The sequence below is a fragment of the Perca fluviatilis genome, chromosome 5 (genome assembly GCF_010015445.1).
Source record: "Perca fluviatilis chromosome 5, GENO_Pfluv_1.0, whole genome shotgun sequence".
Taxonomy (NCBI): Eukaryota; Metazoa; Chordata; class Actinopteri; order Perciformes; family Percidae; genus Perca; species Perca fluviatilis.
Window position 1 is genome coordinate 4,252,674 of NC_053116.1, and position 13,814 is coordinate 4,266,487.

The following is a 13,814-nucleotide window of genomic DNA, read 5'->3' on the forward strand; positions in this document are numbered from 1 at the left end:
TTGAGCTTACTTTACAGCTGCTGCACATTGGCAGGTGCCATCTGTCTGTCTTACATAGTGTGAGCCTTACAACATAGATTTATTACCATAGTCCCTCTCTCACCCTCCCTATTGGTAGAGGACTACTATTTCTAGTCAAGGACACACATTCAAAATAGCCCTATCTGTGTTTCTATTGTTTCATGTAGACATCTGACTACATACTGAGGGTAGAGTAATTAAGGAAGAATATATGTAATTATGAAAACTAAACATTCATTGTCCTTCAATCTGAATAGTGTCTGCCCTTCCAAATGTTCAAATATGGAGAGCTCATGTGTTTATGGTGACATGGATACGAGTGACCTGACAAGCATTCTCTGTGATGCCTTTCCAATTTTTGGCACGGCTTTCCAAAAGATCCTTTACTTTGCCGTGTGAGAAAATAGGTTCGAGGTGATTGTTGCCTTTTACAGTGAGGCACTGTAAAATATCCTGCTCAGTATGTACTGTATCTGAGTGATTATTCTTTAATAACAACATTTAACGGATCCTAATAATAATGTTTTTGCTAGAAAACGTATATAGCATTGACCCTTTTTTGAGTACTTCACCACAAACAAATTGTTGTCATAGATGTTACATAAGATACTGCACTATGACTTTGGACAACGTTAAAGAAGTCTGCAAATAAGTTCAGTATCTGCAAATAAAAAGTGTCCTTTCATCTTATGTCAGTTTCAACTACTGAACTTAAAAGTGTGATTTAAAGGTGACCAAACTGAAAATAAATCACATGATATCCCCTTCAGACAGCAGCTCAGATGTCAGCCATACTGCCTCTGCTAAGCTAAGACAGTAACCTGCCAGTTCAGCTGGTTACTAAGGGTGTTTTCACACCTGCCTTGTTTAGTTTTGTTGAATCGAACCCTAAAGCCTTGTTCATTTGGGCAGATGTGGACACAGCAATCACACTTGGGTGCTGACCAAAACAACCGGTCCAGTTACACATGAACTGTGGTATGCTTTGGTACGGTTTGTTTGTGGTGAATGTGATCCAACCTTGTTCAGACCCAACTACCAGATGTATTCCGCAAGTTTGAATTAAAGAGCTCCAATTGCAACTATAGCTGTAAACTGTCTTGGAATGTTTCTCTCACAGAAATAGGGAAGAGAGAGCAAAAGAGCAAGAGCAAAGTTAGGGTGAGCAGAGCAGGCAAAATAATGTTGCTTGCGAAATAAAGTCTGGAAAGGCATTTAAATGAAATGAGCTGGTTTGACCATGGAGCTACAAGAAATATGAACTAGTTTAGAACACAGGACCTTCTTCCTGTATTCACTTTCTTGTTACCGCCCCAGACACATTGAGTTCTTGCGTGGGTTAGGGTTAGTAATAATGCAAGTTTACAAACTATAAGTATGAAACCTCCATAGTTTTTTCGTCATTATTACTGTATTTTCCTGCCACATTATTTATTGATATAACAAATTTAATTAGCATGTCATCACAGGAGACATGGGGGAAAAAGGAGTCAAATGCAGCTGTATCTAAGGATAGCTGTGGCCATCATACCAGCTGTCTCTGAGTGCAGTAAACCTGCCAGCATGCTTTACACCCACTTCATGCTGTGATGGGTCAGCTGTGTGGAGGTGAGAAAGGAGCTAGGATTTGAACTTCTTTTTTCAAGCCCACTTTTCCATTCTTAACATACACACTTTTCATGTGAACAAGGTAGTGCAACATTGTCCTCCAGGATATAACGATATTGCATCTACCATGTTTAGGCTTTGTAGGGCAATCGTCTGAACATTAAAATGAGCTAAGCTGAACACACAGACACCTTGTAAACCCAACATTAACATCCCTACTTAGCTGCTGCTGTCAGTGTTTCCCCATTGCCGGGTGGCTTCTGTTGTTTCCTATTTATAGAAATCTCTCTCAGTCACTCCTCCCTCCATCAGCCTTGGAGTTTGCGGGATGGGTCAAAAGGTTTTTTAGTGCCACACTCCAACAATAAAGACTGGGGCAGTTCTTGTGCTGTGTCTGAGTGCAGCGGTGTGTCAGAGGCAGGGAAGGACCAGCAGCCATGGATGACGTATATAAAGCAGCGGTGAGTACAGTAAAGACATGCATGATAGTTTTATTTCTCTTTTATTTCACTCTGATGTAATTACTTGTATAGCGTGTAATAATCAGAAAACCTGGAACAGTGTGTGTTGAAGCAAAAAAAGAACAGGAACACACTGTTGCATGACACGATAGGGGAAGTCTGCTGGCTCTCATGCGTTTAAAAAAGTTCACAAGCCAATGTGACGGCTGTTAACACGAACAGCTGCTCTGTAATTCCAAAGTCAAGTTTAACATTTGTGGAACAAAAGCACCTACACACTATGTGAAATAGTAGTATCTGCTACTTCTGTGAAGATCTAACTTTTGTTGAGACTGCCAGAGAAGTTTGGATTCACATCACTGCTGCTGTATTATTGGTTTAGATTATGTTGTCATGATTTGATTTTTGACACCAGGTGGTGTAAATGTTTTTACAGTATATATTATAGTCATTGTATTGGACAGATAAAGGTCTTGGAACATCCATAAAATAATAGGGATTTTTAAGGGTTATATTAATAGATTCTGAATTGATTTGAATTTCTACTTGTGGGCAGGGCCGTAGCTTCTGCTGAGGACACTGAGGTCATGTCCTTAGTATTTTTGGGGGTATGAGTACTTTTACAAACTAAGAAATTTATAATCATTCTTGGAATAGTGATATTTAGATTAGAATACATTTTGAAGAAAATACAGTATATGAATATAGTGTTTTATTTCATCAGTATGGACACAACTTTGAAACAGCATTCCAGAAAATAAATTGAAGCATAATTAATAGAACATAATATATCCATACAATGAACAAATGTAAATTAATAGACATCAGTATGTTTGAGGTCCCTCCTGGGTTCTGACTGCAGTCGTGCTTATGCTTGTTTGCGATGAACACTAACTGAGTTTATGGTTTATCTTACTGTGATGACCACTTTCTTGATGTTTACTTTTTGTAAAAAAAATAAATAAAAAGAAGAAAAGAAGGGTCTCTGTGTGTTCCTTTTTAACTTGTACGATACTGAAAGGTGTAACGCGCTCAGACAGAGCACAGAGTGACAGGCTGCTGTGGTTAGTTCAAGTCTGTGCCTGACAATAGAACAAAGAAGCGCTGAGGGAAGAAGAGAAGGGACAGCTGATGGCTATTAAAACAAATGAGCCAGCCAGACAACAGCACTGGTTTCAGAAATCCCCCCTTTGTACTCTGCCACACAACAAGAATAGTAAGTGAGGAAAGCAGTGTGACATCACAGTCCATCTGCACTGAGCACACTGAAACAGGGAAACGTAATGTATATTTGTATTTTTAATGTTGTGTTAATGTTGGATGCTTATCATTGCTTTTTAGAGAGCCTATTGTAACATCTGGCCAAGGACTGCAGATAAAAAAAACTATCCTTTTGGCTAAATCTGGCATATTTACAGAAATATGTATTAATATGCACTGTCCCTGTCAAATAAAAAATACATTAAAAAAATAAACTCAGTGATATATAATGACCGTCTTCACTTTGTTTCCCTTAAGGTTGAGAACTTGACAGAGGAACAAAAAAATGGTGAGAAAACTACTACTGCTATTACTTATTATTACTACTATCTATATTCACAATACCTAAACTGATAATACTCATAATACTTCATTTACAAGTACAACAACTACTGCTAACAATACTATGTTATAAACTATGTCTTTAACCCAAGTCACACAGGACTAGTATTACCTAAGGACCTGTAGTAATTTGTAACAATTCCGCTTCCAACCTGTAGGGGGACCGAAGTGGGAAAAGTTACCTAGTGTTGCTTAAAGACAGTAATGGCAGGATGGGAGTGATCCCAGTAGCATAGGAGAGAAGTAGGAAATAAACAGGTTCCAAATCCTCTTAACTTTCTTCGGTTTCCCATCTCTCAGATATCTTATATTTTCGAGATGGATGCAACTCATTAAGTCACATACCCAGTTTATATCAGTAGGTGGTTGGCTTGATTTCCAATTAAGGAGAATCAATCGCCTAGCTATTTAAGTACAGAAGGCGAGGGCACCTTTATGAAGGTTTGACAAATTTGCAGTTTTGGGGAGAGACCAAAAAGTGCAACAAGTGGGCAAGGGCTAAATCTGTACACATGTACACATAGAGATACAATGAGATATCATGGTATCTCCACGTGTACTTGGTCCACAGCAATCCCACCAATCTGTCGCAAAACGTCCCAGTTAGAGAGGAAATGCCCTAAACGTATTCTTTGTAAATCTTTACAATAATTCTCCGAAAGAACCAAGCAGGCCTGCCTTGTTGCACCATCCAAATTTTCTTTGAAAAAAAACGTGTAGCTTGCTAGCTGGAAGGTTGCTATTTTCTATAGCGGACAATCAGGCTTTATCCTGGAAATGTACTTGTTGAACTAGACTAATAAATGAATGACTATTTACTTGGGTTGTAGTGGAGCTGTTCTTTTAATAAAATGCCTGCTTTCCTAGGAATAAGAGCCAAATTTGATTATTTCCACTAAACATCCTGTATAACCTTTGCATAATAAAGCATTTCCGATTAATTACTGATATCTAGAGCCACAAAATACTTGGCTGGCCTGGTTATGTTGGATAAGGCCAGTTACACACTGGATGTGTCGTGCGAGCATGTCGGCTGCGTGGCGTGTCCGTTTATATTTCGGCTCCCATGTTAACAGGTTAGAGCTTACACACTGCCTGCTCGAGCTGCGCTGAAAACGCACACGTCTGCTAGAAATAGAACCGACGCCTATTTTTCACGCGACACGCAAGCTTGTTGGAAGCGTTTCCAGGCAAAATAGAATGGGAAAAGATGTGTATATGTCGTTTAAACATGAATGCATATTAATAAATGACATGTTGATGTTTATAAGTCTCTAGGTTTTGATATAAATGCAGATATAAATGTAATTGTTTTTTTTAAATAATCGATTTTCTAATATTGCACCTGTCAATACAGAACGAAATATTCTGTAGCCTATTTTTCCGTCAATACTGCCGACGTTGTCTTTGCTGTAATCAAATCAGTATGTATTTATGTTTAACATGGTATTTCATTTTATCAATGGGAAACATACATGTGTACAGACAACGCTAGCAGCAGCAGCGACGCGTCAGACACGTTTCTGGTGTGTAAAGACAGAAAAATCCACGCAGCTGACATGCAACAGAAACTCCACACTCACACCACGCAGCCAGTGTGTAACCAGCCTAACATTTCTGCATGGTTTTTATGTTGGCAATTCTTCTTGGTGTTACATTGTGGACATGGATGTCTCTGTTTGTAGTTATGAGTAACGTACAGCCCTTTTGTCCTTGTCAGACAGTAACAGTTACTGTGTCCCTTCTAGAGTTCAAGGCTGCGTTTGACATCTTCATCCAGGATGCAGAGGACGGCTGCATCAGCACCAAAGAGTTGGGAAAGGTGATGAGGATGCTGGGACAGAATCCCACCCCTGAAGAGTTACAGGAGATGATTGATGAGGTGGATGAGGATGGTATGTCAGCATCATTACACCTGTCAAATCACTGTAGACATCAGCAGCACATATTTTTAGAGTGGAATAAAATCATTTAAATATTAAATGAACACTGTATCTTGAGGTCTAATAACTGCAAATATAATATAGACATAAGGAGTCTTTATAATATTGTTTGTCATGTTAACAGGGAGTGGCACAGTTGATTTTGATGAGTTCTTGGTTATGATGGTCCGCTGCATGAAGGAGGAGAGCAAAGGAAAATCAGAGGAGGAGTTGGCTGAACTGTTCCGCATGTTTGACAAGTAGGTTCCTCTTTGTATTTTCGCACACTACATAAAGGTACTTCAACATTCAAGTTAATTTAAGAGGAATCAGTGCTAGTATATTGATGTGTGTATATATAGATGTTTGAAATATCACTAAAGTCAAACAAAACTCTCTGATTTATCTTTGATAAATACCCACAACTTCACTCACATTACAATTAGAACAGTTTAGTGCTAAAGGTTTCAACATATTCCAGATGAGTATAAGACTGATTCCTTTATCTTGTGTTGAGGAACAAGAAAAAAAAAGACCATGTTGGAGTCCACTGGAGAGGCCATCACAGAAGATGACATTGAGGAGCTGATGAAGGATGGAGATAAAAACAATGATGGGAAAATTGATTATGACGGTAAGAGAGCCAGCCAATCAGCAGCACAACTGAATGTTCGACAAACAATGTTCAAAGGCAAAGATTTTTCATTTGTAATTAAAGTTAGCAGGAAACACAAGTATTCCGAACTGAACAACAAAATACATTGTTTGTTGTAAACTTCCACAACAACACCACACTGGCACTAGAGGTCCTTGTCAGAAAAACGTGAAGATCTTTTTCAGTGTGAACAACTGACAGTTTTGAATATAATTCTATCCAGACTATACTATTCTTTAACATTTTAGAACTTTCATACTGAACTTTAAACCTGCAAATTGTTGCTACAAAACAGTACATTCCAAACTGTTTCAACAAATGTACTCAAGTTGGAAGAGGGGAAACACAATGCTAACTAAAAGAGAGAGTAATACAAAATGTAATGTAAACAAACATGTGAACAAACAGTATTGCAACAGTAACCCTTTTTGCATGTACACATGCATGCATACAGAAAGCCTCTGTATAAACTCACGTCTGCAATGTCTGCATATAGAATCGGAATGAATCAGCTTTAATGAACACGTACAGGGAATTTGACGGCTTTTGTTACTCTCAAAGTACACACACAGAAATACAGATAGAACAAAAAACAAGTAATTTACATAATTTCCCAGTTTGGGATTATTAAAGTCCTTCTAGATATCCATCTAAGTTCAACAAAGCTGAACAAGGTAAACAAACATTTAGCTATTATGTACAGATATAATTTTGTATATAAAAGTGAATATACATATAACATACACATGAATATGTACAGTATACGTTACAAAACCATTTATTACACATTATTTCCAACAAATCTACTCATCTATAGGATAAAGCTTGGGAAAAGATAAAATCAGTAAAAAAAAATAGCTTTAAAGCTCATATCATGCTTTTTGGCTTTTCCCCTTTTCTTTATTGTGTTATATATCTTTTTTGTACATTATATAGGTTTACAAAGTGAAAAAGCCCAAAGTCCACCCTAAAGGCACTTACCATCTCTAACAGAAAACCCTGTTCACCAACTGCTCCAAACAGCTCTGTTGTAGTCTAGCCCTTACTTCCGAGACAAACGTGGGTCACTTTGTAACACGTTATAATGCTTGCCTAGCTGCTAGCATGGTACGCCCTCATACTGACTGGCTAGTAGTCCATACCTAGCTACTGCGCATGTGCGACTCCCAACAAAGATGGAACAGAGGTGGGATGCCTCACTCTGTAGCTAAAACAGAAAGCTCAACGCACAGGGTGAAAAGAGGAGCTGCATCAATGTGCAGTACAACAAAAATATGGTGTTTTTTGAAAATTAAACCATGTAAACCTATTCTGATATAACCTCTAAATACAATTATAAACCTGAAAATGAGCATAATATGAGCACTTTCAGTAAAGAAAAGAACCAAAAGATAAGAGAACTACAAGAGCCAGTACAGTCGTGCATATTTATGTAACTATATCTAAATAAATTAAAGGTCATGCTGCTAGGGTATTCAGCTTCATCTTACTCTACTCCAATATACATTTAGTTCTCCCATTTCTTACGTTTCTGACAAGGTTTAAAGGAGAACTCTGGCCGATTTTTACCTGAATCTTGATCGCTAGATATCTACGAGTACTGTCGATAGGGGAAAAATCGGTGCTAGCGAACTGGAGTTGCTGCAGCTAATGACCAGAGCTCCCAGTTAGCTAAAATGCCAGTTGTGTGGGCATACAGACACAAAATGCAGTTAAAGCTGCAAGCAGCGTTGAAAGGGGCCCTCTTCCCTCACAGCACATCGGGGGTACTGGCAGGATGCCCGGGCAATTTACTTCAAATGTTGCCCACGGCCTCAGCGGAGCACGGGGAACAGCTGTGCTGCTGAGCCGAGTTTCCTCTGATTCAGAATAACTGTTGCCAAGAATCCCAACTCTTCCTGTTTGACTGCCACCTTCACAAGGTTGCTCCTTTATAACTTGGACATTTTTAATTATCAAAATTCTTTTGATAACTTTTTGTCATGAGGTTCGACCGAGGATACATTCAACATTTCATGCAGATCGGATTAATGCTCTAGGAGGAGTTAGAAAAAGTAGGTTTTGCATGCATTGCAATTTGACTAATTCATTTGGTAACAGTGTACTGTGGACGACACACTTCGTCACACTGTTACTTCCACTCATAAACTTTGTTATAACTTTTAAGCATTAAATCTTCAAACTATACGGTCATGCGACAAAACAATTGTAAGCTTAGCCTCTCATGATTCAATTAAGCCAACACACAAAGCATAAGATATACAGCAGTTACACAACTGTAATAAAGTTGCCATGACACTGAAAAAGACTGCGCAGCTATTATGTGATATTGTCCCAAAATATGTTTTTTCATAACTTGCCAATAGTCCAAGGAAATGGAATATCCAAGCTATTTTATTCAAAACTAGCTGTTTGCCTCACAATCTTGAAGTTTATGACCGAATTACAACGGAAAATGGTAAACAGTATTTCACTTCTGGACGTTTTATCGCGTCTCACTTCTCAGACTTCTAATGCGCAATGTGGGTATCACTGTTTTTCTCTGAAGTCCTACAAATCAAACAAGACCTCTCATGAGCCAATCGGTTCCCGGGAGGCAGAGATAGACAGCTAGAAACCCAATGATGCCTCTGCATCCGATGTGGACCACGTTGGTTTTGATCGACAGTTGCTTGAGCCAGTTGCAATTCCATGTTACGAGACCCTCCTACCTTTTTAACCAATGAGGAGACGATTCAAACGACATGGACTACAGTGAAATGCTCCTCCTGTGATGTGTATCTCCGTGTTTCACCATAAACAGGTTATAATGCATAGCACACCCTGAACAATTTATAATTACTTATTTCTATATATTTATGTAAATAGTTATTTCAAGTTTATTTAGCTTATTTCAAGATTGATGTTTTTTTTGTTTTTTTTTGAGAGGTTTTGTATTTTTCACTTTTTTGTCTTTTTGCTTTGCACTTTCCAAATGGACCTAAGAGAAACGCAAAGACATACCTGTAGAAAACAATTCTTATAAAATCCATTTTTGAGTCTTTTGGCTTCCATTTTTTCTGTATTAGGCTGAGACATGTGGCTATGGTATTGTGTGTTTACAGCAGTGTGTTTTAGTCAGTTTACAGATGTATGACTTGGACAGAAAAAAACTCCATTCTAGCCTCTGTAACTCTGTGTCAGTAAGGCCTAGAATCACACTGAAAAACTTGAAAGTGATACCTTTCCAGTGATATCAAGCACACCCCAGAGTGTCAAAGTAAATGGGAGCCGTACCACTTTTATTTGGGTATGCCGTTTAGACCAAAAAGCATGGAATTTCAGTCAGGTTAAAAAAAAATCAAAACAGCGCCATCTAAATGCCGATTGACTCCAAAATTTGCAGATATGCTCAATGGCCCATGAGGAACAACTGTGTCATGTTTCGTGGCAATCAGAATAGATGTTGGCAAGATACGCAACCTCCTGCTTCGACCGCCCCCTAAAGGAAGTTGGTCCTCTATAACTTGCACATTGTGTTAGCTATCAAAATTCTTTTGATAACTTTTTGTTTACGAGGGTACGCCGAGTCTATACCAAGTTTTCGTGCAGATCAGACTAACGGCCCAGGAGGAGTTAGACAAAGTAGGTTTTATCGCGATGTGGCTAATTAATAAAAACAAAATTGAAACTGTGCCATCTAATGGCCGATTCACTCAAACTTTGGCATGGATTCTCAAGCCCCTATGAGGAACAACTGTGTTGTTTCGTGATCATCGCAATAACTGTGGCCAAGATACGCAAGTTCCTGTTTCGACAGCCACCTACAGGAAGTTGGTACCCCCTAACTTTTGCATATTTTCAATAAGATATTTTTTTTGTCATGAGGGTCCAGAGATAGTACCTGCAAAGTTTGGTGAAGATCGGAATCACAGTCTAGGAGGAATTTGAAAGAATGTAAAACACATGAAAAATTAATAAATTAAAAATGGCTGCCTTCTGGTTGGGTGGAGCTAATGAAGGTAAATTGGAAATATGTCCGAAATGATTAGATCAATGTGTGTAGTAAATCTGGTGAATATCGGATCAACTATGTCCAAGTTAAGGCTTTCCACGCATTAGTGGGCGCTATGGAGCCCGCTTACAGGTATGGGCCAAATCGCTGTACAGTCTCGCAAAGCTAAGTTGTTATGTGGGCGCCAATTTTTGTGAGTTTTCGTATATATTGAGGCCGTCAAAAATCTGCCCAAGTGCTAAAACCAATTAGGGGGTGCTATACCACTCTCAAGCCTAAATGTGAACTCAGATCAAAGAATTTTCTATTCTGCACATGGCTGCACAACTTCGAGAGTTGTCGTACATCCTAAAACACCTGTTCGTAAAATGAATAATTTCACACAAAAACCAAGCTGGCTAACTTCTTGTCAGGTGGAAAAATGTCAAAAAAATGCTCTAAAAATATGGCCCTAATTAAAATTTCTATGCAACATGAACAGGGCCCTTGTGTGTTTTCAACTCAGACATTGTGAAGAAACCGTTTAAATTCAAAGTTTCTGCTGTCACTTACCTTGTCTCAATACTGCCGTTAGCTTAGCTCAGCCTGCTAGCTGCATAGCGGCATCCGGGATAAGGGGGTTCAGCCAGGCGCTCTCTCTCCTGCTGAACACCATAAACGAACAGTAACCCCGATGGTGTTTGTATAGTCGCAGGAGAGTTTAATAAGGCCAACTTGAAGCACAGAAATTTTAATTGCATTTTGTGTCTGTTAAGAGGTACAAAGGTACTCTTTAGAATTATGCCCCCACAACTGACATTTTAGCTAACTGGGAGCTCTGGTCATTAGCTGCAGCAACTCCAGTTTGCTAGCACCGATTTTGGTCATTTTTTTTCCTATCAACAGTACTTGTAGATATGGTACGTAAATGGTATAGTAGGTAAGTTCTCCTTCAAATGATGGTTTTTGATGTGTGATCATATTACTAAGTAAGAGAAGCCATTGCCTTTAAAGTAGGTGTTTGGTCAGATGTCCATTGTAGGGCGCCTGGGCAGTTCACCTGGTAGAGCACGCGCCCATATAGAGGCTCATTCCTCGACACAGCAACAGTAAGGTTCGACTCCGACCTGTGGCCCTTTGCTGCATGTCATTCCCCCTCTCTCTCCCCTTTCATGTCTTCAGCTGTCATGTCAAAATAAAGGCCTAAAATGCCCCCAAAAAATAATCATTAAAAAAAAGATGTCCATTGTACAACAACTGTAGTCTTCTGCCCAACATGAAAGCTGTTTGCACCCATTTCTCAAAAAAATTCAGGCAAAGGATCTCCGAGAATCATTACTCTCCTGAAGTGTGTATTCAAGTCAGAAATACAAGATGAATTATATAAATAAAATAATGCGTTCTCTCTGACAGAGTTCCTTGAGTTCATGAAAGGCGTTGAATAAAGGATTCAGCTGGAGGCCTCACAACGCAGTATCTTCACTTTCCATTGACTTCATCATCATCTCCGGCCATTCCTGAAGACATGGCTCTACCTTTTGTCTGCGTTTACCAAACCCAATCAACACACCTGTTCTCAGCCTGTCCCGTCACACAGAGGCCCTGAAAGGTTTGCCGAAGGACCTCATTGACTGCAAATATCTTTATTCCTGAAAGTAATGATCAATCAAAATGTCATATTTAAAGACTTTTCAATAAAATTATTTTCATAATTGCATCATTGTCTGTCATATAATGTGAATTTTACTTCTTGAGAAAAATAACGAGATTGTAGATTTGGAGAATTTAGATAAGTGCAACCTGAAGGCTTTTACAGCCGACACAGTGCAGTTGATTTTGGTAAGGTGGGTGGCTTTAAATATGTTCTCATGCTCATTCCATTGGATGTTTTAGAGGTGTTACATCCATGTTAGTATTTGAAATGACATGCTGCAGCAGATATGGGTACATTTTACCATTTACATTTTTACAGGCCATTATATAACAATATGAATTAACTTTTGCTTGTTCAATCATCCCTTGTACTGCTTCCACAGAACAGCAAGAGAACAACATGGAGTGTTGGAGTACATCACTGCTACATACAACATTCCTGGACTGCCATCTAGTGTACAAACCCACTGTAGTAGCCTTATGTTATTAGATAACAGCTGTGTTTCAATCAATGTTTGGGACACTACACATTGGAATAAAAGTTCAAACATTTAATTTATTTAGTTTTTATTCTCCTTATTTTTATTTTTATAATAAAACACATGAAGAAGAACCAAACTTTGACATGTGGTCTACTCTCTTCCAGGCTAATGTAGATTACTGTACATTGTAAGAACAATATTTTCAGATGGAGTTTATATATAAACTATACATTTCAAAACTTAAACTAGGCATTGTTTTGGGGAAACATTTAGGGGAAATCCAAGTATTCACTTTCTTGAGAGTTAGATGAGAGGATGGATAGCACTTTCATGTCCGTGTGCTAAAAATGGATGCATTTAACTTTAAGCTTAGCATAAAGACTGAAAATATGGAAACAGCTAGTCTGGTTCCATCTATTACTGACAAAATGCCACAAACGTTGCCTCGGCTGCATCCGCCATATAACGCCATGGCTTGCTGATCTTGTGTGTGGGATTTGGTGACCGTCGGGGCAGATGGATCATAGGTGTCCTTCTCTGTTGGGCGGTGGCACAGCAGTCTACTCCAGCTCTTGGGGTTACAATAATATGTTTATCCACTACAAGTATTCATGTCAACGAGCACATTTTCAGTTTTCTCATTGTTAAGCTGCTATGTGGGAGACAGAGTTACGCAGGTCGGGGTGAAGAATAACGGAAGCCTACTTATGTGGACAAAAATCAGAAGTGCTCAGTGCCGATGAGTTCCAGCCCATTTCTGGCATGGCCTATATCTCTTTCAGTTAATGCACACAAAGACAGAGTTTAAAAAGTGACACATTGTGGTTTTACGGTTGGGTTATGTGCCAGAGTATTTCAGAGTGACTAAATTAAACAGTCATTTTGTTTTGTCTGAAATAACCAGGATGGACAAGGCAGATAAAAAAAAACTCACTTGTCAGATAACTTGCACTTGTTGATTTTGTCTTTGTTGTAAGCATAATGCAGGTAAAACAATAAGGATAACTAATCATCTGTTACCCTTTTGAAAGGGTAACAAATGATTAGTTACTGTTTTTCAGAAGGGTAACAAATTATTAGTTACTGTTTTTTGAAAGGGTAACGAATCATTTGTTACCCTTTCAAAAAACAGTAACTACCCTTTTGAAAAACAGTAACTAATCATTTGTTACCCTTTTGAAAAACAGTAACTAATCATTTGTTACCCTTTTGAAAAACAGTAACTAATCATTTGTTACCCTTTCAAAAAACAGTAACTACCCTTCTGAAAAACCTGATGTAACTCTCCATCGCCTCCCTCTAAGGACGAGACAGATTATAGAGCCTGCTGGTGGGTAAAGGTGCATCAGGGAGCAGTTTTATCTTGCAGTCATAGGGAAAGTGCCAGGTCTTTATGAAAACCTCCCTAAGCTCATGGTATTCAGAGGGGATAGTGGA

At 38.7% G+C, this 13,814-nt stretch overlaps 1 protein-coding gene and 1 long non-coding RNA gene across 2 annotated transcripts; both read left to right on the forward strand.

The window, feature by feature from the left end:
- Positions 1 to 1,966: 1,966 nt before the first annotated feature.
- On the forward strand, positions 1,967 to 5,898 carry LOC120558381 (troponin C, slow skeletal and cardiac muscles-like). Its single transcript, XM_039799356.1, has 4 exons — positions 1,967 to 2,090; positions 3,609 to 3,639; positions 5,441 to 5,587; positions 5,760 to 5,898. Exons 1-4 carry the CDS (start codon positions 2,067 to 2,069, stop codon positions 5,876 to 5,878), a joined length of 321 nt encoding a protein of 106 aa, XP_039655290.1. The 5' UTR covers positions 1,967 to 2,066; the 3' UTR covers positions 5,879 to 5,898.
- A 247-nt stretch (positions 5,899 to 6,145) lies between these two features.
- LOC120558383 lies at positions 6,146 to 11,959 on the forward strand. Its single transcript, XR_005639103.1, has 2 exons — positions 6,146 to 6,248; positions 11,656 to 11,959. It is a non-coding gene; the product is annotated as an uncharacterized LOC120558383 (long non-coding RNA).
- The last annotated feature ends 1,855 nt before the right edge of the window (positions 11,960 to 13,814 follow it).

Excerpts from the sequence above, each read along its gene's own strand:
- LOC120558381 (XM_039799356.1), top strand. The coding sequence starts at position 2,067 with ATGGATGACGTATATAAAGCAGCG. Across the intron at positions 2,091-3,608 it reads ATGACGTATATAAAGCAGCG|GTTGAGAACTTGACAGAGGA; the intron begins GTGAGTACAGTA and ends GTTTCCCTTAAG. Across the intron at positions 3,640-5,440 it reads GACAGAGGAACAAAAAAATG|AGTTCAAGGCTGCGTTTGAC; the intron begins GTGAGAAAACTA and ends TGTCCCTTCTAG.